We start from the raw sequence: 23,707 nt of genomic DNA, 5'->3' as shown, positions 1-23,707 counted from the left end.
CCACAAATGCACTAAGAATAAACAGGAATCAAGCATTTGTATTCTTCACTTGGGTCCCAAGGCCTTCAATAATTTACCTCCGACACCCAACTCAATGTTCAGCTTCCATCCTGTCAATTGTCATTAAGAATTTTCTACTAAAACAAAATCAATTCTAACCCAAAGATCTTAGTTTAAAAAAAAAAAAAAAATCTAACCCAAGTATAGTTATTTTTGTTAGTTATGGTAAGGTTTGTATTTTAAATTTAGGCATAACCATGGAAGCTAAGATCCGTGCCTACTACTAACTTTTATTTTCTACTTTCTGCCATGCACAGTGGAGGATTGAACCTATAGAGTTTAGAGGCTGGCTACAAATTCCAGCAATAGCAAGGTGAAAAGGTAGAGCTATGTGTTTTCTTCTTCCATATCTATTTTTGAAGCATATTTTGTGAGACTTCACTGTGATCCAAGTTGATATATTGATTATTGAATCTAATAGGCAAATAGTGGGTTATTTCTCATTGTTATTTGATTTGCCTTTTTGTAAGAACTGATTACTTCACTATTAACGAGTACTACTGTGAAATTTGAGGGTGCTTAGACCAGGGAAAGGACTAAGAGGGTCACTTTATTGATAAAAATAAAGAATAAAGGATTAACAACATTGAAGGGGTTATTGATACATGATTGCATGTCATAACACTGAAGATATGGCCCTTGGTAGTACATTGGAGATTTTAAAATCCATTGCATAATATTTATCTGCACTAGAATGTCCAAGCAATTTGATCGGTAGCATATGGGCTTAGATAGTAGATTTGGAAGCACTGATACATACATGTTTTGAAATTTTTGCTGTTAAATTGAAGTTTTGCAATGATTTATGACTGTTATGCTATTATTTGAAAGTAGAGTAATAGACAATTTCTAATAATGTCCACTTTCATTAAGTGTTTTCACTTTTTCCATGTTGAGAGATATCAAAACGTTGTTTTCTTCCATTGTTGTTATGCAATTACTTGGTAGGATGTCAATGTCAGTTTCGAAGCCATTTAAAATAATAATCATGGAAAGAGTATTCCACTTTACTTGCATTTTTTAGTTCTTTCTACCCTATTGGGAAGATCCCTGATTTACTAAAGCCATACTTTTTTTATTTCAGAGAGGCTCCTCATAACTAGAGCGCATGCACAGGATTTGATATCTTTGGATGGGAGAAAAGCTTGTAAATATGGAACTTGGAAAAGATAGCTCTAGGTTTGGGTCTTTACCAATCACGACTTCAAGGAATCTGTCTTCATCATCTTCGGTATTCTTTTCAGCGAATCAGTCACCCTTCTTCTCTCCTAGATCACCAACATGTTATTTATCAGAATCCAAACAGTCCAATATTCAATGTGATGGCATTCGTTCAAGTATTGATTCTCTTAAACTTTATTAGGATGAAAATATGCAAAGCATAATGGAAAGGAAAGTACATCCTGTTAGGAAATTTTTTTTAATTATATCCAATTGACTTGCAGAAGATGGAGGATATGGGAATGCAATTTGTAAATCAATTATCAAGCACTAAATTAGTAGATTTTCAAATTTTCTCTTTCCAAGTGTAAGTATTCCTTCCCTTTTCTCAAAAAAAATTTTTTAACACTTTAAAACACTATTTTATTCAAAAGAAATCTAATTGAGTTTGTGGCTGGTGCAACTTTTCTTCTTTATTTCCTTTTTAATTTAACCATTTGAATAATTGTATAATATATATTTATCCAAAGTAGGATGTACTCTTTATGATATGTGCATAGGTTTACAATCAAAACATCTGTGATTTGGAGAAGTTTTACACAATCCTTTGGGCTGAACACTACCCAAATGTAGTGCAATGCAAAAGAAGAGGAAAGAGAACATCATTCTACACTAAAAACGGTAGGAAAGTTGACATTCATCATGCATCCTTCAATGGAACAGTTTTATCTCTTTCCTCTACCATAGATTGTTTTATTATAAAATTGAAAATCACCCATTTGTTATGCAAACAAATGTGCAAGATAACATAGATTATATTGGTGGTGAATAGTAAATCTAATTGCAGTTGAGCATTCTATGAAGACATCACTATAGCATTTTTTTTTTTTTTTTTTTTTAAGCCAAGTTATAATAGCAAAATAAGTATTTTTATTTTTTATTGAACTATCCTGTGCATCGCACAGGTTAGCGACTAGTTTTAACAATGTTAATATCTTTTTTTTGTAGGTAGGAAAGTTTATTGATAAGAGACTACTACTTCATGCCGTTTTGCATGTAATTTCCTAAAGAATTACATACAAATAAAAAATATTTTCTAATAGACTGAAAATTTTAAAAATGATAATATGGACTTTGAACAAAAACAATATGGATATGAAAATAAAATACATTAATTGAATCAATATAATTACCACATATGAAATATTTCCATGGCCATAATTTGGAGTCTTTCAAGTTTCAAACCTAAGACTTTCGCCATTCTTATCTCTTAAAAGAAAAAGAAAAAAAAGAAAGAAAAAGAAAAGCATAATCATGTTTATTTTTCTCTGTACACAAGCCATTGATAGGCGCCCAAAACCAATTTAACTAAAATACTCAACAAAATGCCAAAAACCAATTTAACCAAAATTTTCAGAACTCATTCGGATATGATTATTGTTTCCTAGAATATTGGACTAACCTTAGGCAATACCTTTTAAATCTATCTTCAACTCTCACTATTTGTACCACTTCTTTTTCTCTTTTCATTTATATTAAAAACACAAACACAAAAAAGAACATGCACTATGCTCATCTACACAAAACATCAATAAAAGCCCACATAAATATATTATCTAGCAAAATTGAGTCATTTCCATAGTGAAATATTGATTTATGAAGGATTTAATTTTTAATAGAAGAAGAAAAAAAAAAAAATCAAACCATATATATGCCTAACATAAGCAACTGTAAGAAGAGATGAAGCTGTTAAAGCTCCAGCACCGTCTAGTATATCCCTCATCTCGCTGATGTCTACTCGTGTTTGTTGTCCTTCCAAGATGTCCAACGCTGTTTTATCCTCTAAGTTCTTCTCGTTTATCTTGAAAGATGTCTCACCCTAAGCTAATAATTAAGTGACGCACAGCTTGCATGCATAATGTAGTGATACAATACTATCACTAATCTCATCATCTATATGTAAACTATTACTCAACAGTCTCCACTGCCATCCCTTTTTTTCTTTGAGAGATCAAGGATATAGACGTATGAGCCATAGAATAATAGATCTTGTTTAAGTAAGGTCATCTGTCCTCCCTTTTCTTGTTCCAAATTCATAACATCTATCTTTCATCATGTTTTATTAGTTCTAATTTGCAAAGCCAATGAATCATTATAAGATAACTTTTTTTATGTGTCATCAGAGATGGAATTATACATAGACCAAGGGCGCTAGCTAGGAAGGCCATGACCACGGACGGAGCCAAGGCGGTTAATGGGGGGCAGTTGTCCCCCTGGCTCACCCAAAAATGCCCTTAGTTATTATAACTAATACTTATTAAATACCCTTGCCTATATATATATATATATATATATTTTTTTTTTTGGGTTTATAGAAATAGCAATCTATAGTACATTTTTTGAGTTATCTTCCTTAACCTGTGAGGAATTTTATCTAACCAAAAGATTTACTCACTTACATTTAATGATAACTTAGCCAACTTAAATGCCATTCTGTTTCTTTGGTATCAGAGCACAACTTCTAAATAAACTATTGTGGAACCTCAAGTCCTCTACTAGCATGTCTTGCACTGAATATTTTAGTTTGTCCCTACCATACTTTAGGAAGGAGGCCTGGATCAATCCCTTCAAGAATGATGTCTTGTATACCAACATGAAAAGCAAATTGTACCACTTGGAAAGCCACCATCCATTGTGAAGTTTGCTTGATAAACCTCCTCCTTACTTAGCTTATAATATCTCCTAAAAAAAAAAAGCTTACATATGACTTTTTTTTTTTTTTCCTTTTTCTTTAGTGAAATTTCTTGTTCATGTTAATTAGCTATCTTCTCTGTTGTTTCACTTAAAAAAAAAAAAATAGTTAATGCCTATTATGGTTTAGAATGTATATATATAAAAAATACCGTATTAGGGAAAAAAATAAACCATTATTTTTAGCTTTAAGATGGTCTAAATTAATAATTGGATCTCAATTTTTTGTAATAATCTACTCAAAAGTTTAAAAAAAAATGTAGATAAGCAATAAAGTATAGAGAAAATTTATAATAAACGTTTATAGTTGTGGGGGTCAAAAACACATAGGCTAAAGAACTAGTCTAATCTTTGAGATCAACATAGCTAATTTCTAATATATAAGGGGATAGAAATTCACAATGGAAACATTAAAAAGGAGGTTGGAGATAAACATCACTAAATCAAAGGTTTTATATGCAAAACAATTGTGTTTTTGAGGTACAAACAGGGGTTCTAAAGGATAAATACAAGTAAAGACTCTCCTCTTTTTCTCTCCCCTATTCTTCCTTTGGTTTTTTCTTGCTCTCCTTTCCTGTTGCTCTCCTCTTCTTTTTATAGCCATCCTCCTCCCCTTCCAACTGTCCTGTTCTTAGCAGGCTTTAGGGGGGATATTTACCCTATCAACACCTTCTCCTACCATATTTTGATCATGAAAATAGATTTTTGGGGGTATTTTTACAATTTAGGCCAATCATTTAGCATTCAATGTGGCTGACGTTAGGTGAGGAGAGTTCATTAATGCAGAAATGATTGTTACATTGGGCTATGTGTTCTCTTCAATGTTTTTCTCAAGAAAGTAGGTGAAAAAATGTGTTCTTGGCTAAGCAAATGAACACTTCTTGGTTGGGTTGCATTTCCTTAGGAGGATGGGTTCCACAAATTACCTTGATAATAGGCCCAAATGATCTTTTCTTAATGGCAGGCTTGTTTATCCCTTGTCAGCCCTTTGGCCTAGCCTATTCAGTGGATGGGGTTTCTTGAGGCTTTTTCTTTGGGTTAGGGTCTTGGGGATAGATTTAGGTCCACTCTAAGGTCCTCGGGGTAGGTTTAGTTCCACTCCCCCACAATTGTATAGTTTTAAGTATTATGCTTTGAACATTTTATGGGCCCACATTAATCAAAATAATAGAAATTTACATATATTGCACTTAGTATTTGTCTAAATACTAATAGTTTCATTCATAAATTGAGTTTTGGCTCTGAAAAAAAAAATTAAAATATAGATCACTCATGTGAGAAATATCTCTATAGATAAATACAATATTATATATGAATATGCTTTTTTTTTTGGGGGGTATAATTACATTAAAATATCACTTTATATTTAAATGAATAGCTTTTTTAATTTTTCAAATTGATCTCAAATATTATATATTCGTATAATGTGTGTAAGTGCGCCTGTATCATATATAAATCTCCCCCCCCCCCCCAAACTCGAATCCTGGCTCTGTCATTGGCCATGATCCCCTAATTTTTTTTTTAAAAAAATTTTAATACTATATTTAGATTTAAAAGATTTAAAATTTTGAAAAAAAAAATGACCTTCAAAATATTCAAAAAATAAAATGGTCATCTAGCTCATTCGTATGGTAGATGACCTTGTGTAAAAACAATTATGTAACAAATCTAAATACATGTTATTAGTATCAAATTGTATCATTTTTTTTTTTAATATTTAGATTTCTATGATCGGACTTTTTTTTTAATATTTAAATTGAGTTAAAAAATGTATTAAGAAACTGTTATTTTGTATTTTATTTATTTATTCATATCTTTTCCATACTAACTAGATGTTAGCTGGTTTCAAAAAAGAAAAAAGAAGAAGTAGATGTTAGTTTTGGAATTAAAAATCATGGTTAAAAAAAGAGAGAACTTGCCTCATTGACCCTAGGGGTTTGATTTTTGGATACTATAATGTGTAATATAGTATTGCCTTCCACATTCTTCTAGTTCAAGATTTTACTCCAATAAGAACCTAATTTTTACAAGCCATCCCACCAAGAATTTAAAGGCCTCCAACTTGTCATATTTGAGGGCAATCTGAAGAGCGGCCTCATTTCGTGTTGTCAAATCTATAATAGAATCAGGACAAACTTATAGAAATTTCTCAAATAAATCAATGTGATTATTTGTTTTTGCTATGCAATGCAAAGGAGTGATACACTCCTTTCTTTTAACACGAACAAGGTCTGCTTTGTGTTGGAGAAGCTGACACACCATCTCTGTATGCCCATTTATTAGAGCAAGTTGAATGGGGCTAGCCCAGCTAGATTTAGCTTACTGACAAACAAGGGCTTTAATTTCATCATCTCAATGGAAAATGGGACGTGCACATTAGATGCAAATATGGGTAAAGCAGTATCAACAAATGGGAGCTCATCAATGTGCTCCAAAAGTTTTACATCCTCCCAAATTTTGATGTAAAAGGCATCAATATTTCCATGTTGAGCAATCTTATTCAACCTCTCAATTCTCTCATCCATTCTCGAGAAGGCTATTAATTTTAGGATTTTCCTTGGTATGAACTTGATGATTCTTGGCTTAAATAAATAGTGCCACGTATAACAAAGCTAATAGTACTCTTTACTTTTTCTTTATTTAAAAAATGGACAAAGTTTAGTTATAAAATTAGTTGTAGTATAAGGTTATAAACTTATTCAATATCAATTGGAGGTAAATTTTGACAAACCTATCATTGGATTACATATTCTTCTTATATTCTCCGTATATGCAAAATTTCTAGAAAATTAAACATCAATAACTATGTTATCAATAAATCGTTTAAATTGCAAATTTTTACAGTTTAAAATTATGTATAAAATATAAGCTTATATATCATATAGTAAATAATATATAATTGACACAAAATTTGACATGTGTATTGAGAGCGTAAAAAACATACAATTCAACAGTTAGATTTTCAAATTATGTAGTAATGTTTATTTTATTAAGTAAGTTTATAACCTTAGGATACAACCAATTTTGTAACTAAATTTTATCCTTAAAAAATTATTATTATTATTTAGTATTTTTTTTTTGTTTTTTGTTCTTTTTGCCTAATCGTATTTGTTTGGAACAATGGGACGACTTCAAAAGTCACATCATTAGAACTTTTCTTTTAGTACTTTTTTTTTTTCATTTTTTTCTTCGTGATAATTTGATAGATAAAGGTAAATGACTTTTGAATTTTGGACTTTTAGTTGAAAATATCAAAAAATATTAGTTGAACTACAGTTGTCTACGAATTTTAGATTCTTTTTCTAGATGGTTTTGGCTGGTTTTGAAATTTTATTTCTTTTTGATTTAGATTGTGTTCCATGACAAGCCAACTTTAGAGTAATAGTCCCTCTGTTTTATTTTGTCGGTCCCGTTTAAAAAATCTAGCTTTATAAGGGAGCATCAATTAATACAGTCCTCTAAATAAAAAATTACATAGTTTTCAAAACTATCAACATTAAATCAAACTTGAACGAAGGAAGGGTATTGAATTTTTTATTGAGAAATAAAGGGTATTGAATTTTGAGGGTGGTTAGGATGTGCAAGATTTAAGTAAGGTGTACAAAAATATTTTTAAGAATACATTAAATTAGTAAGTCAAGGTTTAAGTCATGATCAAAGAAGGAATCGCTGGCCTTGGTTTCTTATTTGGGGAAGGAAATTTGGTTTTACAGAGATGCAAGTCAAGGTCGGCAAATCAATGCAAAGCTTATTGAATTCCACAACGAGGCTCCCACATAGATATGAGGGTCTGACATGGATTTCGTAAAAAAAATTATAATCCTCATAGGTCATCATTTTCTTCTGACTTTATTCTCTCTTTTCCTTAATTTATTCTACCTTTACGGTCAGCAACGCCTTGCTCTACTAGCTTCTCACTCTATGTTTTTATTTATTTATTTCTATTCATTTCTCACTTCGGTAAATAATATGCATGGATTTTTTCCCTTCAATATTTTTCAAACATTTCACTCGGTACCTAATTTCAACTAAAGGGGAGAAAAAATTCTTTTACACCTAGTTTCAAAAAAATCTGGATCCTTTTCCTTCTAAAAGAAAAGGTGTAGTTGTGATGCCCCCAACCCCAATAATGAGTTACGCATGTGAGAACAATGATGCGCTTATAAAAATTTCACTTTATAATCCTCATAGGTCATCATTTTCTTCTAACTTTATTCTCTCTTTTCCTTAATTTATTCTATCTTTACGGTTAGCAGCGCCTAGCTCTACTAGCTTCTCACTTCAGTAAATAATATGCATGGATTTTTTCCCTTCAATATTTTCAAAACATTTCACTCGGTACCTAGCTTCAGCTAAAGGGGAGAAACAATTCTCTTACACCTAGTTTCAAAAGAATCTGGATCCTTTTCCTTCTAAAATAAAAGGTGTAGTTGTGATGCCACCAACCCAGATAATGAGTTACGTATGTGAGAACAATAATGCACTTATAAAAATTTCTCTTTACGAGCATGCAAGGCTTTCTTAATAAGTAGTAACAATCATCAAATAATTATTACGTTCTCAAGAGCATAAGATACTACTAGCCTCATCACACACGCTCGCGTGTGCGGTGAGACTTTTTTTTTTGGTTAGTAATCCTATTTTGTAGAGTTTTTTTATTCTATATATATATATATATATATAATTTTTATTTTGAAAATCTAATTTATCTATACTATTATTTAAGAGGCTTCTCCTGTTTGGATTCCTCATTTTTTTAGTTAAAAATTGCCCTTACAACCCTATGTTTAAGTAGAGACAAAACTAAAGGACAATTTAGTAAAAATACAATTCTAACTCTCACTAAAACATTGCTTAAAAAATAGGATGACTCTCCTATTAATTTTCAAATTGATTTATTCACTTATAAATTTTATTTTTAAAATAAAATTATATATATAAAATAATTAAACACAGTTTTTTTTTTTTTTACAAAATAGGACCACTAAAAAAAAAAAAAAAAAAAGCATCATCGCCCGTGCAAAGCGCGTGTGATAAGGCTAGTAAGTGGATAAAACAATTTGAAAATTAATAAGAAAGTGGTCCTATTTTTTAGGCAATGTTTTAGTGGGAGTTAAAGTTACATTTTTACCAAATTGTCATTTAATTTTATCTCTACTTAAACATAAGGGTGTACGGGCTTTTTTGAATTAAAAAATGAGGAATCCAAACAGGAAAAACCCCTTAAATAATAGTATAGAAATAACAAGAAAATACCAAACAAAAATCTTATTCCAAATATTCCTAAACTCCTCTCATGCCCACACCCCAGCAGAGAAACCCAACAATTGCTATTCCTCAGAATCTGAATATGAAAGGGGGGGGGGGGGGGGGGCCTAAGTAGCTAGATCAAGCACATTTATGAGTAAATAAATGCACTTTACGTAAGATAAGAATTCAATAAGCTCAGAAACTGCAATTCAACTTATAATTTGTAATGGATTTAAAACATCAATTATATTTGCAATGCGTTTGAAAGACATCAAAACTTTAAATTATAAAAAATTCAAAAACTTAAAAATTTTCTTTGGACTTGCAATGTTTCACATATTCAATAAGATTTTGTATTCTGAACAATCTTTATATAACTATGGTCATGGTAAATCCCAATTACTATGCCCAGAATCACAATTTATGTGCCAGTATAATACGCATTGATTGGGTACAAAGCATAGTGAAATTGCACATAAATTACTAGTTTCATTTCAGTCCATATCCAAAATCATATTTCATAAACTTAGTTCAAACAAATATATTTTATTCAAATTCTTGGTTGCCTTCACAAAATTGACACTTGCTTGATCTAAGTTTGAAGGGAATAGAACTTTCTAAACAACCAATTAAAAAAAATAAATTACAAAATTTCAATGAGGGAGAAAATCTAGTTCTTTACTTTAAATTAATATAACTCAAACAATTAAATAAGATTTGTAAGGAAAGACCACGTAAAATTTAATTAATAAAACATTTTATTTTAAGAAAAATATAACTAAGCAAGAAAATCCAGTTCTTTTCTTTAAATTAATGTTAGCCACCCATATAAGATCCACAAATACCACCTAAAATATGACCCAATTTCCTCATTTTATATAAATAATTTTATTCACTATCACTTGTTTGGTTAACTAATATCTTCTGATATCTGGCCATTACAAAAGCTCTCTGATCGGCCAAGAATATATTGACCTCTTATGGTAAATTAACCGATTAATTAGCCAAGTTGATTAATTAATTAGATTAATATACAATTTACGTTGTAGTACTAACAAATCACCAAAAAACTAAATAAGTAGTGAAAAATAAATGGACACGGTGATTTGTTTATGAATGGAGAAAACCTATATGACAAAAACCCCGCCGGGTGATTTTAAGGTTACCACTCCTGAGAATCCACTATTGTCACAACAAGTGGTTACAAGTAAAGGAATCCCAGTACTTTATACCAACTTATAGTTGAACCCTTACCCTAATACCCAATTGGACTTGTTTTGTAGTGACAATTTCTTCTTTTAATGTAGGGCTTCCAATACATGACTAACCAATAGATGCCTGAATCTTAGTACGCGACTTAATCACCAACTTGAGAAGGATGTTGACTGCAAAGTTCTTCAGTTCATAACATGATGAAGATCACGAGGCTCATTGGTTACAAAACCCTACGCTATACAAACACAATAGCTTCTTGAATAGAAAGATGAACTAGGGCATATGTCTCTGGTTCACAATATGCTTGTGAAAAACTTTTGCATTAAGTTGCATCAATTGCGACGGCGCTTAAAACAATCCTTATATATGTTTAGGGTTATGAGAAAAGAAAGCCCAATATCTATTCATGAATTGGAGTGAAATAAGATTTGGAAAACTAATTTTCATAAACCTCGACATACCCTATCTATTAAGCAGCTGTTGAGCCTCGGGCTGAAACAGGTTTTTAAGCCTTGATAGATACTAGCTGTCGAGCTAGCTATCGAGTTTTAAAATCCAGCACTTCTTCTTGGATTCTTGGACAGACTTGCTTGGTTTTAACACTTGAACTTGAAACCTTATTCCTTGAAGTATTAAACATGTCCTAGATCTACCAGTTACAAGTAAAATGCGTTTTGTCAAAGGATTAGTCAATTCTATGATGACATATGTTCATAACATGAATCACAGATGTCCTAACAATCTCCCCCTTTGGCAATCTATGACAAAATCTCAACAAACAAATGAACATATGAGAGAAGTTATAAATCACTTAACTCATACTCATTTGTTGAATACAATAAAATTTATCCTAATACAAACTCTTTCGTAACACTATATAGTAACAACAAAATTTATCACGTGCAAAGACTGCTATGCTCATGTTCAAGCCATAAAATCAACATCATTTGGATTACAAATTCAAAATTTAGATAATGCATAGATGACAGTGCGGACTTCAATTGGAATCCTCCAATTATGCCCTTAGAAACATAAGCTTAATTTAATACTCAAAAGTTCTTAGCTTGAGAAGAAACAAAAATATAAATTGACATAAATTTCAGATGCACACAGCTTTATTTTTTCCATCTGCTCTCATTGAGTTGAGGTAGCTCTTCTATCCCAGCATTGAGGAATCCCCGCTAATTACCTTTCTTCTTCCAGGAACGAATTGAAAGACCGAAGACCCCTTAGCATTGAACCCTGCAGTCTTTTATTGACTAGCCTTATGCCATCTTTTTCTCCAAGAAGAAAAGTCCATTCGTACCACGATATTATAAAGCAGAGCAGAAACAAAAACTAACAAAAAAGCTGTCAAAAATGAAACCCCGATGATTGTCCATGAAGCAAAATAGCAAACATAGAGGAAGAAAAGGGCTGCTTGGAACATCACATAAAAGTACCCAGATGGAATGAGCTGAAAAATTATTGTGCATGAGAGCATAAACGTCGCAGAATTTAACACAATGTACAACCAAAAGGGGGGTTTTTCAAAACATTCGGCTGAGCCTGCTTCGTTTGAATAAAATTTTTTACTAGTAGTAGTATTTTGAAACGTCAATGTGGAGGACGAACTCACAGGTGCTAAGGTATTTGACTCATGATTGGTTACAGGTTTTGGGTCATCTTGCTTGAGCCCCCCAGGAGGGCTGAGTATTCCTTGATAGGTCACTGTTATAAGCAGTGTAGCAACCACCAGAAGTGCATTGCGCTTTTCTTCTGATATTGACCACTTGTCACGACTACGCTGTATTCGTAACTTCTCAGGAAGTGAGACCTTAGGCCTTAGGTAATCTGCATAAGAAGTAACTTTAGGAAGAGATGAAGCTCTCTTAGCTCCAGCAAGGCGTAGCAAAACCTCGATCCGTCTGTTCACTTGTGTTTGTTCTTGCAAGATGTCCCGTGCTGTTTTACCCTCTAAATTCTTAACGTTTATGTCAAGATCGTATCCCGAAGCTAATAAGTGATCTACAGCCTGCATGTGGAAATGTAGCCCAGTGCTTTAGTTGCTGTACAAGCCCATTAATTGTATAGCACTCTCTCATACTTGTGTATAAAGACCTTCTATTGTACAGTAAGACACCGCCAAATACAAAAATTATTCATTTATTCTCTATCTTTGCATGTTTTCACACATTCAGTTTATTGATAAATTTGCAAAGCCACAATTCTCATAATCCACCAAAAGGAAAATGAGAGCCTATTTGAAAATATTAGTATTGATCAGATTCTTAATTAAAAATTTGCTTGTGGACCTGGAGGCCAATTTAAAGACTTTGTAAAGTGATCCTTACTAATACCTTATCATAAAAGAATTAAGGAAATACAAAAAAAAATTGCAGCACAAGTTCTTAATTAATTGATTATGATCATGCCATTGGACACAAGATAAACATTCACAACACAAACCTTTTTTTTTTTTTTTTTTTTTTTTTTTTTTTTTTTTTTTTTTTTTTTTTTTTTTCAGTATGTAGATTTAGTAATGGAGAGAGCATGCCTGGGGCTGATTTTCGGATATTGCAACGTGCAATACAGTGTTTCCTTCTCCATCCTTCCAGTTCAAGACTTTTCTCTCCCAAAACATGGAATTTTTAGACCTATTTTGTCTGAGCCATCCCACCAAGAGTTTAAAAGCCTCCAACTTGTTGTGTTTTAGAGCAATATGTAGAGCGGTCTCGTTTTTAGTTGTCACATCTTCAATAGAATGAGGACAAACTGATAGAAATTCGACCAGTAGATCAAGGTGTTCTGTTTTTGCTGCATAATGCAAAAGAGTCATACCCTCCTTTGCTTTCACGCTGACAACGTCCCCATCTACCTGTAGAAGCCGATGCACCATCTGGGTATACCCTTTTTGTAGAGCAAGATGAATGGGGCTATACCCATTTGGATTTGGCTTCCTGGCAAATGAAGGCTTTAATCTCATCATCTCCATAGCAAATTGGATGTGCTGTGGGCCCCCAGCAGATGCAGCTACGTGTAAAGGAGTATCAACAAATGGTAGCTCATCGATGTCCTCCAAAAGTTTTACATCCTCTTGAATTAAACCGTAAAAGGCTTCAATATTTCCCTGTTTGGCAACCTCGTTCAACTTAACAATTCTCTCGCCCATTATGGAGAAGGCTGAGATAGTGAGGCAGGTTTTTCCGTGCAATATATGATCTAAAATAATGGAAATTAATGGTTATAGGCTGATAGCAGCTAGCTGGAGTGAAGAAAATGATGCAGTATTTTTGCAACCTGCATTGGTTTCTTATTTGGGGAAGGAGATTTGGTTTTAGAGAGATGCAAGTCAAGGTATTCGAGTCATGGCAAAGTTCTTACTTCCACAACAAGGGTCCTACATAGAAATGACGGTCCAGACATAATTTTCTTAAAAATTATTGATTAAGTCCTCATAGGGGTCATCACCGACAGGGAGATATGAGGGTCCGACTTGAAAAATCAAAATAACCAGCCATTTAGCAATTAAGGATATATATATATATATATATATATATATATATATATATATACACGTGAACATCTTATTATGGATAGGATCAAAACTGGTGCATATTTACTAATTTTAACCATGTTATTTATTTATTTTATTTTTTTAGGCAAGAAAATTTATTGATAAGAGACTACTACTTCATGCCGTTTTGCATGAAATAATCTAAAGAATTACATACAAATAAAAAATATTTTATAATAAGCTGAAAATTTTAACAATGATAATATGGACTTAAACAAAAATAATATGGATATGAAAACAAAATAAATTGATTGAATCAATATAATCACCACATATGAAATATTTCCATGGCCATAATTTATAGTCTTTCAAGTTTCAAACCTAAGACTTTCACCATTCTTATTTCTTAAAAAAAAAAAAAAAAAAAGCATAATCATGTATATTTTTCTCTGTTTACAAGCCATTGATAGGTGCCCAAAACCGATTTAACTAAAATACACATACACACACACACCAAAAAAAAAAAAAAAAACAAAACAAAACAAAAGAACATGCACTATGCTTATCTACACAAAACATCAATAAAAGCCCACACAAATATATTTTCTAGCAAAATTGAGCCATTTGCATGGTGAAATATTGATTGATGAAGGATTTAATTATTAATAGAAGAAAAAAAAAAAAAAAAATCAAACCATACACATGTCTAACATAAGCAACAATAATAAGAGATGAAGCTGTTAAAGCTCCAGCACCGTCTAGTATATCTCTCATCTCGTTAATGTCTACTCGTGTCTGTTGTCCTTCCAAGATGTCCAACACTATTTTATCTTCTAAATTCTTCTCGCTTATCTTGAAAGATGTCCCACCCTAAGCTAATAATTAAGTGACGCACAGCCTGCATGCATAATGTAGTGATCCAATACTATCACTAATCTCATCATCTATATGTAAACTATACCTATTACTCAACAGTCTCCACCGCCATCCCTTTTTTCTTTGAGAGATCAAGGATATAGATGTATGAGCCATAGAATAATAGATCCTGTTTAAGTAAGGTCATCTGTCCTCCCTTTTTTTGTTCCAAATTCATAACATCTATCTTTCATCATGTTTTATTACTTCTAATTTGCAAAGCCAATGAATCATTATAAGATAAGATAACTTTTTCTATATGTTATCATAGACGGAATTATACATAGACCAAGGGCGCTAGCTAGGGAGGCCATGACCAGGGGCTGAGCCAAGGGGGTTAATGGGGGGCAGTTGTCCCCCTGGCTCACCCAAAAATACCCTTAGTTATTATAGCTAATACTTATCAAATGCCCCTACCTCCTTTTTCTTTTCTTTTTTTCTTTTTTTTTCTTTTTTCTTTTTTTTGGGTTTATAGAAATAGCAATCTATAGTACATTTTCTTGGACTATCTTCCTTAGCCTGTGAGGAATTTTATCTAACCAAAAGATTTACTCACTTACATTTAATGATAATTTAGCCAACTTAAATGCCATTTTGTTTCTTTGGTAACAAAGCACAACTTCTAAATGAACCATTGAGGGACCTTAAGTCCTTCACTAGCATGCCTTGCACTGAATATTTTAGTCTGCTCCTACCATACTTTAGGAAGGAGGCCTTGATCAATCCCTTCAAGAATGATGTCTTGTATACCAACGTGGAAAGCAAATTGTACCACTTGGAAAGCCACCATCCATTGTGAAGTTTGCTTGATAAACCTCCGCCCTACTTAGCTTATAACAACTCCTACAAAAAAAATAAATAAATAAAAAGCTTATAACGAATGAATTTTTTTTTTTTCCTTTTTCTTTAATGAAATTTCCTGTTCATGTTAATTAGCTATCTTCTCTATTGTTTACTTAAAAAGAAAAAGAAAAAGAAAAAGAAAAAGAAAAAGAAAAAGAAAGTTAATGCCTATTATGGTTTAGAAAGTATATATATATATATATATATAAATACTGTATTAGGGAAAAAAATAAACCATTATTTTTAGCTTTAAGATTGTCTAAATTGATAATAGAATCTCAATTTTATGAAATAATCTACTCAAAAATTCATTAAAAAAAAAAAATTGTATATAAGCAATAAAGTATGGAGATAATTTATAATAAATGTTTATAGTTGTGGGGTTCAAAAACACAGAGGCTAAAGAACTAGCCTAATCTTTGAGATCAACCCAACTAATTTCTAATATATAAGGGGACAGAAATTCACAATGGAAAGATTAGGAAGGAGGTTGGAGACAAACATCACTAAATCAAAGGTTTTAAATGTAAAAAAATTGTATTCCTAAGGTACAAATAGGGGTTCTAAAGGAAAAATACAAGTAAAGACTTCCCTCTTTTTCTCTCCCCTGTTCTTCCTTTGGTTTTTCTAGCTCTCCCTTCCTATTGCTCTCCTCTTCTTTTTAGAGTCATCCTCCTCCCCTTCCAACTATCCTGTTCTTAGTTGGCTTTAGGGGGATACTTGCCCTGTCAACAGCTTATTCTACCATTTCTTGATCTTGAAGATAGACTTTTGGGAGTGTTTTTATAGTTCAGGCAAGACATTTAGCATTCAATGTGGTTGACATTAGGTGAGGAGAGTTCATTAATGCAAAGGTGATTATTACATTGGGCTATGTGTTCTCTTCAATGTTTTTCTCAGGAAGGTAGGTGAAAAAAATGTGTTCTCGACTAAGCAAATGAACACTTCTTGGTTAGGTTGCATTTCCTCAGGAAGATGGGTTCCACAAATTACCTCGATAATGGGCCCAAAAGATCTTTTCTCAATGGGAGGCTTGTTCATCCCTTGTTAGCACTTTGGCTGAGCCTATTCAGTAGATGCAATTTCTCGAGGCTTTTTCTTCGAGTTAAGGTCTTCGGGATGGATTTAGGTCCAATCTAAGGTCCTTGGCCTAGGTTTAGTTCCACTCCCTCACAATTGTATAGTTTTAAATATTATACTTTGAACATTTAATGAGCCCACATTAACCAAAATAATAGAAATTCACATATATCGCACTCAGTATTTATCTAAATACTAATAGTTTCATTCATAAATTGAGTTTTGGCTCTGAAAAAAGATTAGAATATAGATCACTCATGTGAGAAATATCTCTATAGATAAATACAATATTATGAATATGCCCTTTTTTTTTGGTGGTATAATTACATTAAAATATCACTTTGCATTTAAATGAATAGCTTTTTTGATTTTTCAAATTGGTCTCAAATATTATATATTCACATAATTAATGTGCATGTATCACATATAAATCTCCCCCCCCCCCCACCCTCCCCCGCCCCCCCCACGCCTTCCTCAACTCAAATCCTGGCTCTGTCATTGGCCATGATCCCCTAATTTTTTTTTAAAAAAATTAATACTATATTTAGATATAAAAGATTTAAAATTTTGAAAAAAAAAATGACCTCCAAAATATTCAAAAAATAAAATGGTCATCTAGCTCATTCGTATGGTAGATGACCTGTAAAAAAAAAAAACAATTATGTAACAAATCTAAATACATGTTATTAGTATCAAATTGTATCATTTTTTTTTTTTAATAATTTAGATTTCTATGATCGGACTTTTTTTTTAATATTTAAATTGAGTTGAAATGTATTAAGAAACCGTTATTTTGTATTTTATTTATTTATTCATATCTTTTCCATACTAACTAGATGTTAGTTGGTTTAAAAAAAAAAAAAAAAAAAAAAAAAAAAAAAAAAAAAAAAAAAAAAAAAAACGAAGAAGAAGTAGATGTTAGTTTTGGACTTAAAAATCATGGTTAAAACAAGAGAGAACTTGCCTCATTGACCCCAGGGGTTTGATTTTTAGATACTGCAATGTGCAATATAGTATTGTCTTCCACATTCTTCTAGTTCAAGATTTTACTCCAACAAGAACCTATTTTTTACAAGCCATCCCACCAAGTATTTAAAAGCCTCCAACTTGTCATATTTGAGGGCAACATGAAGAACGGCCTCATTTCGTGTCATCAAATCTATAATAGAATCAAGACAGACTAATAGAAATTTCTCAAATAAATCAAGGTGATTATTTGTTTTTGCTGTGCAATGCAAAGGAGTCATACACTTCTTTCCTTTGACATGAACAAGGTCTGCTTTGTGTTGGAGAAGCTAACACACAATCTCTGTACATCCATTTATTAAAGCAAGGTGAATGGGGCTATGCCTATCTGGATTTAGCTTACTGACAAACGAGGGCTTTAATTTCATCATCTCAATGGAAAATGGGACATGCCCATTATATGCAAATATGTGTAAAGGAGTATCAACAAATGGGAGCTCATCAATGTGCTCCAAAAGTTTTACATCCGGAATTTTGATGTAAAAGGCATCAATATTTCCATGTTGAGCAATCTCATTCAACCTCTCAATTCTCTCATCCATTCTCGAGAAGGCTATTAATTTTAGGATTTTCCTTGGTATGAACTTGATGATTCTTGGCTTAAATAAATAGTGCCATGTATAACAAAGCTAATAGTACTCTTTACTTTTCTTCTTTAAAAAATGGCCTAAATTTAGTTATAAAATTGGTTGTAGTATAAGGTTACAAACTTATTCAATATCTTTTTATTGGAGGTAAATTTTGACAAATCTATCATTGGATTATATATTCTTCTTATATTCTCCATGTTTGTAAAATTTCTAGAAAATTAAACATCAATAACTATGTCATCAATAAATCGTCTAAATTGCAAGTTTTTATAATTTAAAATTATGTATAAAATATAAACTTATAAATCATATAATAAATAATATATGATTGACACAAAATTAGACATGTGTATTGAGAGTGTAAACTTAATATAATTCAACAGTTAAATTTTCAAATTATGTAATAATATTTATTTTATTGAGTAAGTTTATAATCTTAAGTTACAACCAATTTTTTATCTAAATTTTATCCTTAAAAAATTATTATTATTATTTAATATTTTTTGTTTCTTTTTTTGGAGAGGGAAACTGATATTATTGCCTAATCATATTTGTTTGGGACAATGGGACAACTTCAAAAGTCACATCATTAGAACTTTTCTTTAAGTACCTTTTTTTTTATCTCTCGTTTTTTTCTTCATGATAATTTGATAGATAAAGGTAAATGACTTTTGAATTTTGGACTTTTAGTTGAAAATATCAAAAAATATTAGTTGAACTACAATCGTCTACAAATTTTAGATTCTTTTTCTAGATGGTTTTAGCTGGTTTTGAAATTTTATTTCTTTTTGATTTAGATTGTGCTCCACGACAAGCCAACTTTAGAGTAATAGTCCCTCTGTTTTATTTTGTCTGTCCCATTTAGAAATTCTAGCTTTACAAGGAGCATCAATTAATATAGTCCTTTAAATAAAAAATTACATAGTTTTCAAAACTATCAACATTAAATTAAACTTTTTTTTTGAGACCAACATTAAATTAAACTTGAACAAAGGAAGGGTATTGAATTTTTTTTTTTTTTTTGGAGAAATAAAGGGTATTATTGAATTTTGAGGGTGGTCAGAATGTGCAAGATTTAAGCAGGGTGTACAAAAATATTTTTAAGAATACATTTAACTAGTAAGTCAAGGTTTAAGTCATGATCAAAGAAGGAACCGCCAGCCTTGGTTTCTTATTTTGGGAAGGAAATTTGATTTTAAAGAGATGCAAGTCAAGGTCGACGAGTCATGGCAAAGCTTACTGAATTCCACAACAAAGCTCCCACATAGATATGAGGGTCCGACATGGATTTCGTAACAAAAATTAAAATCCTCATAGGTCATCATTTTCTTCTATCTTTATTCTCTTTTTTCCTTAATTTATTCTATCTTTACGGTCAGCAGCAACTTGCTCTACTAGCTTCTCAATCTAGGTGTTTTTTTTTTTTTTTTTTTTTTTTTTTTTTTTTTTTTTTTTCACTTCGGTAAATTATATGCATGGATTATTTCCTTTCAATATTTTCCAAACATTTCACTCAGTACCTAGTTTCAGCCAAGGGGGAGAAAAAAATTCTTTTACACCTAGTTTCAAAAGAATCTGGACCCTTTTCCTTCTAAAATAAAAGGTGTAGTTATGATGCCACCAACCCAAATAATGAGTTATGCATGTGAGAACAATGATGCACTTACAAAATTTTCACTTTACGAGCACGCAAGGCTTTCTTAACGAGCAGTAACAATCATCAAATAATTATTACATTCTCAAGAGCATAAGAAACTAAATAGCAAGAAAATACCAAACACAAATCTTATTCCAAATATTCCTAAACTCCTCTCATGCCCACACCCCAGCAGAAACCCAACAATTGCTATTCCTCAAAATCTGAATATGAAAGAGGGAGAAAAAGGGGGGGGGGGGGGGGAATTGGCTTGTCCTTTTTTAAAAAAACAATCCAGAATTTTGTCATCTTTCCCAAACTAATTAAGGAAATGCCCCTCTTTTGAAACTCGATTTTCTTAAGGAGCCTATAGTGACGTTTTAAGGACTTATAGTAGCGTTTTATAACTCAATCTCCATGAAATCGAGTTATAGTTAAAAAAGAGAATAAAAATTGTATGTAACTTAACTTTATGGAGATCGAGTTAAAAAACGTCACTATAGGTCCTTAAAACGTCACTATAGGCTTCTTAAAATGCCACTATAGGGCTCTAGAAATTTTTTTTTGTTATAACTTGATTTTGAGAAAATCGAGTTTCAAAAAAGAGGCATTTCCCTAATTAGTTTGGGAAATGAGGCAAAATACTAATTTTTTTTTTTTTTTTTTGAAAGGGGCATTTGCCCATTTTCTCCGAAAAAGGGGTAGTGAGTGACAGATCAGTAAATAAACAAATCCTAAGTAGATAGATCAAGCATATTTATGAGTAAATAAACACACTTTACGTAAGATAATAATTCAATAAGCTCAGAAACTGCAATTCAACTTATAATTTGTAATGGATTTAAAACATCAATTATATATATTTGCAATACGTTTGAAAGACATCAAAACTTTAAATTATAAGGAATTCAAAAACTTAAAAATTTTCTTTGGACTTTCTTTAATGCAAGAGGGCTTTTTGAGTATTTGGCTGTATTTGGAATTTGGATGTGAGAGTAATTTTGCATAGTTTCTGTAATCTTTCTATTTTCTTAGAGAAATTTCTCATAGGTGCCACCAGGAGGTTTAAGTTTGAGCTATAGAATTTTTTTGTGTTGCTTGTGTGATTATTTTTTCTATTCTTTTTCTTTTGCATAAACCTATCTACTATTATTAATTTGGTTAGGAATAAGACTAAAAATATTATAAGACTCCAAGGAAGATGCAAAATGGAATTTAACTCGGTGTGTATATATATATAACCTTATGTACTTTTAAATTAAAGTTTAATATCATTGATTTGATATTTATTAGAAAATGATATGACAATATTACAGATCAACAAATTTTAAGTAAAAACTTTTTACTTAAAATTTGAAAGAAGTTATTACAAGTTGTTATTCATAAAATGAAAAAGTAATTTAAGGAGAAAATTTAAATTAAAATTATAACAATTAAACACTTATAATTTATTGTGAAAGTATTATAAAGCTCTACGATAAAAGGAAAATGGAAATTAACTCCTTTTGTTTCATAAGGTGATATATCTTTCAAGCCCGAAAATAGATGTTAATAATCAAAGGAAATTCGGAAGGTTTTCCAAGTTACATGTCTTCTATTACGTGCCAAAGACCTTGTAGTTAAATTAATATTTTCTTATGTATAAAGTGCTTGAAAGTCTAAAGAGAAAGAATTCGAACTGTCGAATTAGAAACATGTTGTAATTATCTCTATTAAAAAAAAAAAAAAAATCTTCTGTTACGTCGGTGGCTTGACTTAACTTATTAACGGACCAAGTCCTAGCTAGGAAAGGACAACAATTATACATTCAGCAGAAAAAGAAACGGACAATAATTATAGAAAAGGACAATAGTTATACATTGAGCAGAAAAAAAAAAACAATAATTATACATTGAGCAGAAAAAAAGGACAATAATTATAGAAAAGGACAATAGTTCTACATTAGCAGAAAAAAAAGGACAATAATTATACATTGAGCAAGAAAAAAGGACAACAATTATAGAGAAGGACAATAATTATACATTCAGTAGAAAAAGAAAAGGACAGTAATTATACATTCAGCAGAAAAAGATACTTGCCTTTTTCTCAAGTCGGTGGCTTGATTTAGTGAAGACTATTCCTAATCTATGAATTATTACTTATCGGTTGTCACTTCTTTACCGCTTGCACAAACCCTAAAAAAAGGAAAAAAAGTTAATGGTATAAAGCCATGGATGATTTATGTATGAGTTTTATTTTTTTGTAATTAAGAAGTTATTATGAATTTTTATTACTACATAGTCACTACTTGTTCCTTGTTAGTGTTGGTCAGTCTAAAGACTTGTTGGCAAACCATAGTTTCGCATTGGTCAGCCCCATTGTTGTAGCCAATAGATAGGCGTTGTTTGGGTGGTCTCACAATGGAGTTTCCTAAGGAGGTGGTCTCGATAGCAAGGATACTAGTGGTTAATAATAGTTCTGCCAGTAATTATTAATTGCTTAGAAAGAGAATAACTACATTTATCAGCTCATCATCTGTTTGCTTGTTCACACTTAGGCTAGGCATACACTAATTTGAAACATGGATTATGATAATATAGATTATGATGAAGGTTATAGCATGAAAGATATAGATTATAATTGGTCAAATAGTGATATGAATTATGAAACAGATTCTGATTCTGACAGTGAAATTGATGATTATAATGGTAACACAAATAATTGGAGTACTTTCACAGATGATAAAATCAACTGACAGACTAATAAACACAATAATAGTTTTTTAGACAAAATTAATAAAAAATTAGAATCTTTAGAAAATATTGACAGATCCACTATATATACTAAAGTTGAAAAGAAAAATGATAATTTTTTGGACCTCTATGAAAGAATGACAGTTTTAAATTCATGTTAAAAAAAGATATAGCATTTGGACCCCATCAAAGATCATCTTTTACAAAAACTATGACAGATAATTGGTGTATAAATAATAGTTTAAAAGAAATTGTAGATAAGAACTTACAGACGTTAAAAGCAACTGACAGAGGAGTTGATGAAAAACTTGACCCAATTATGGAAAGAGTAACACGTATAGAAGATAAAACAAAAGATCTCACAAAAGAAAGAAGTACTATAGAAAGTGTCAGAAATGTTATGAATATGATAGACAATGGAAAAGATAGCTTAATAGATAATGATAATAATACTTTAACAAATTCAAAAGTAACTGATAGAGCTATATCTATAACTTATAAAAACAAAAAAAAGGACGAACTGAAAAGAGAAACTAGTCTTATAGGAATTATGCATGAAGATAAGAAAAGACAAAATATTAATAATATTAAAGACAAAGAAATAATTAAAAAAAGGTATGGTAAAAGAGATGAAAGAAATGTTTGAAAGACAGAATAGTGAAGATGTAGGGAAAGTGATAATAAAGGACATGCAAAAACCAAAAACAAATAGTTGTAAAGAATCTTTACGTAGGAAGATAAAAGTAAAAGAAAAGATAAGACATGAAAGAGAAATAGTCAACAAAGAAAGGAAAAACAATTATGGTAATTTAAAAGAAAAGGCAAATACTGATAGTGTTGTAAAAGCAAAAGAGGAAATAGTGAAAGAAATAGTCAATAGAAAAGACAAAAAGTGTAATAGTTTAAAGGAAAAAATTGATGAAATACTAGAATTAATTGAAAGATCTATATT

At 31.2% G+C, this 23,707-nt stretch overlaps 1 protein-coding gene across 1 annotated transcript; it reads right to left on the bottom strand.

Moving 5' to 3' along the window:
• Positions 1 to 11,383: 11,383 nt before the first annotated feature.
• Positions 11,384 to 13,686, bottom strand: LOC115976375 (ankyrin repeat-containing protein BDA1-like). Its single transcript, XM_031097646.1, has 2 exons — positions 12,974 to 13,686; positions 11,384 to 12,451 (listed from the first exon to the last, which is right to left on the bottom strand). Exons 1-2 carry the CDS (start codon positions 13,586 to 13,588, stop codon positions 11,690 to 11,692), a joined length of 1,377 nt encoding a protein of 458 aa, XP_030953506.1. The 5' UTR covers positions 13,589 to 13,686; the 3' UTR covers positions 11,384 to 11,689.
• Between the last annotated feature and the right edge of the window lie 10,021 nt (positions 13,687 to 23,707).

The sequence above is a fragment of the Quercus lobata genome, chromosome 1 (genome assembly GCF_001633185.2).
Source record: "Quercus lobata isolate SW786 chromosome 1, ValleyOak3.0 Primary Assembly, whole genome shotgun sequence".
Classification (NCBI taxonomy): domain Eukaryota; kingdom Viridiplantae; phylum Streptophyta; class Magnoliopsida; order Fagales; family Fagaceae; genus Quercus; species Quercus lobata.
The sequence above is the reverse complement of the archived record's forward strand: the minus strand, read 5'-3'. Positions and strand labels throughout refer to the sequence as shown.

Bases quoted from the DNA above. Each gene is read 5' to 3' on its own strand.
- LOC115976375 (XM_031097646.1), bottom strand. From the start codon at position 13,588: ATGGGCGAGAGAATTGTTAAGTTGAACGAGGTTGCCAAACAGGGAAAT. The intron at 12,452-12,973 runs GCATGCTCTCTC...TTCCACATGCAG, and splicing joins TATCCGAAAATCAGCCCCAG to GCTGTAGATCACTTATTAGC.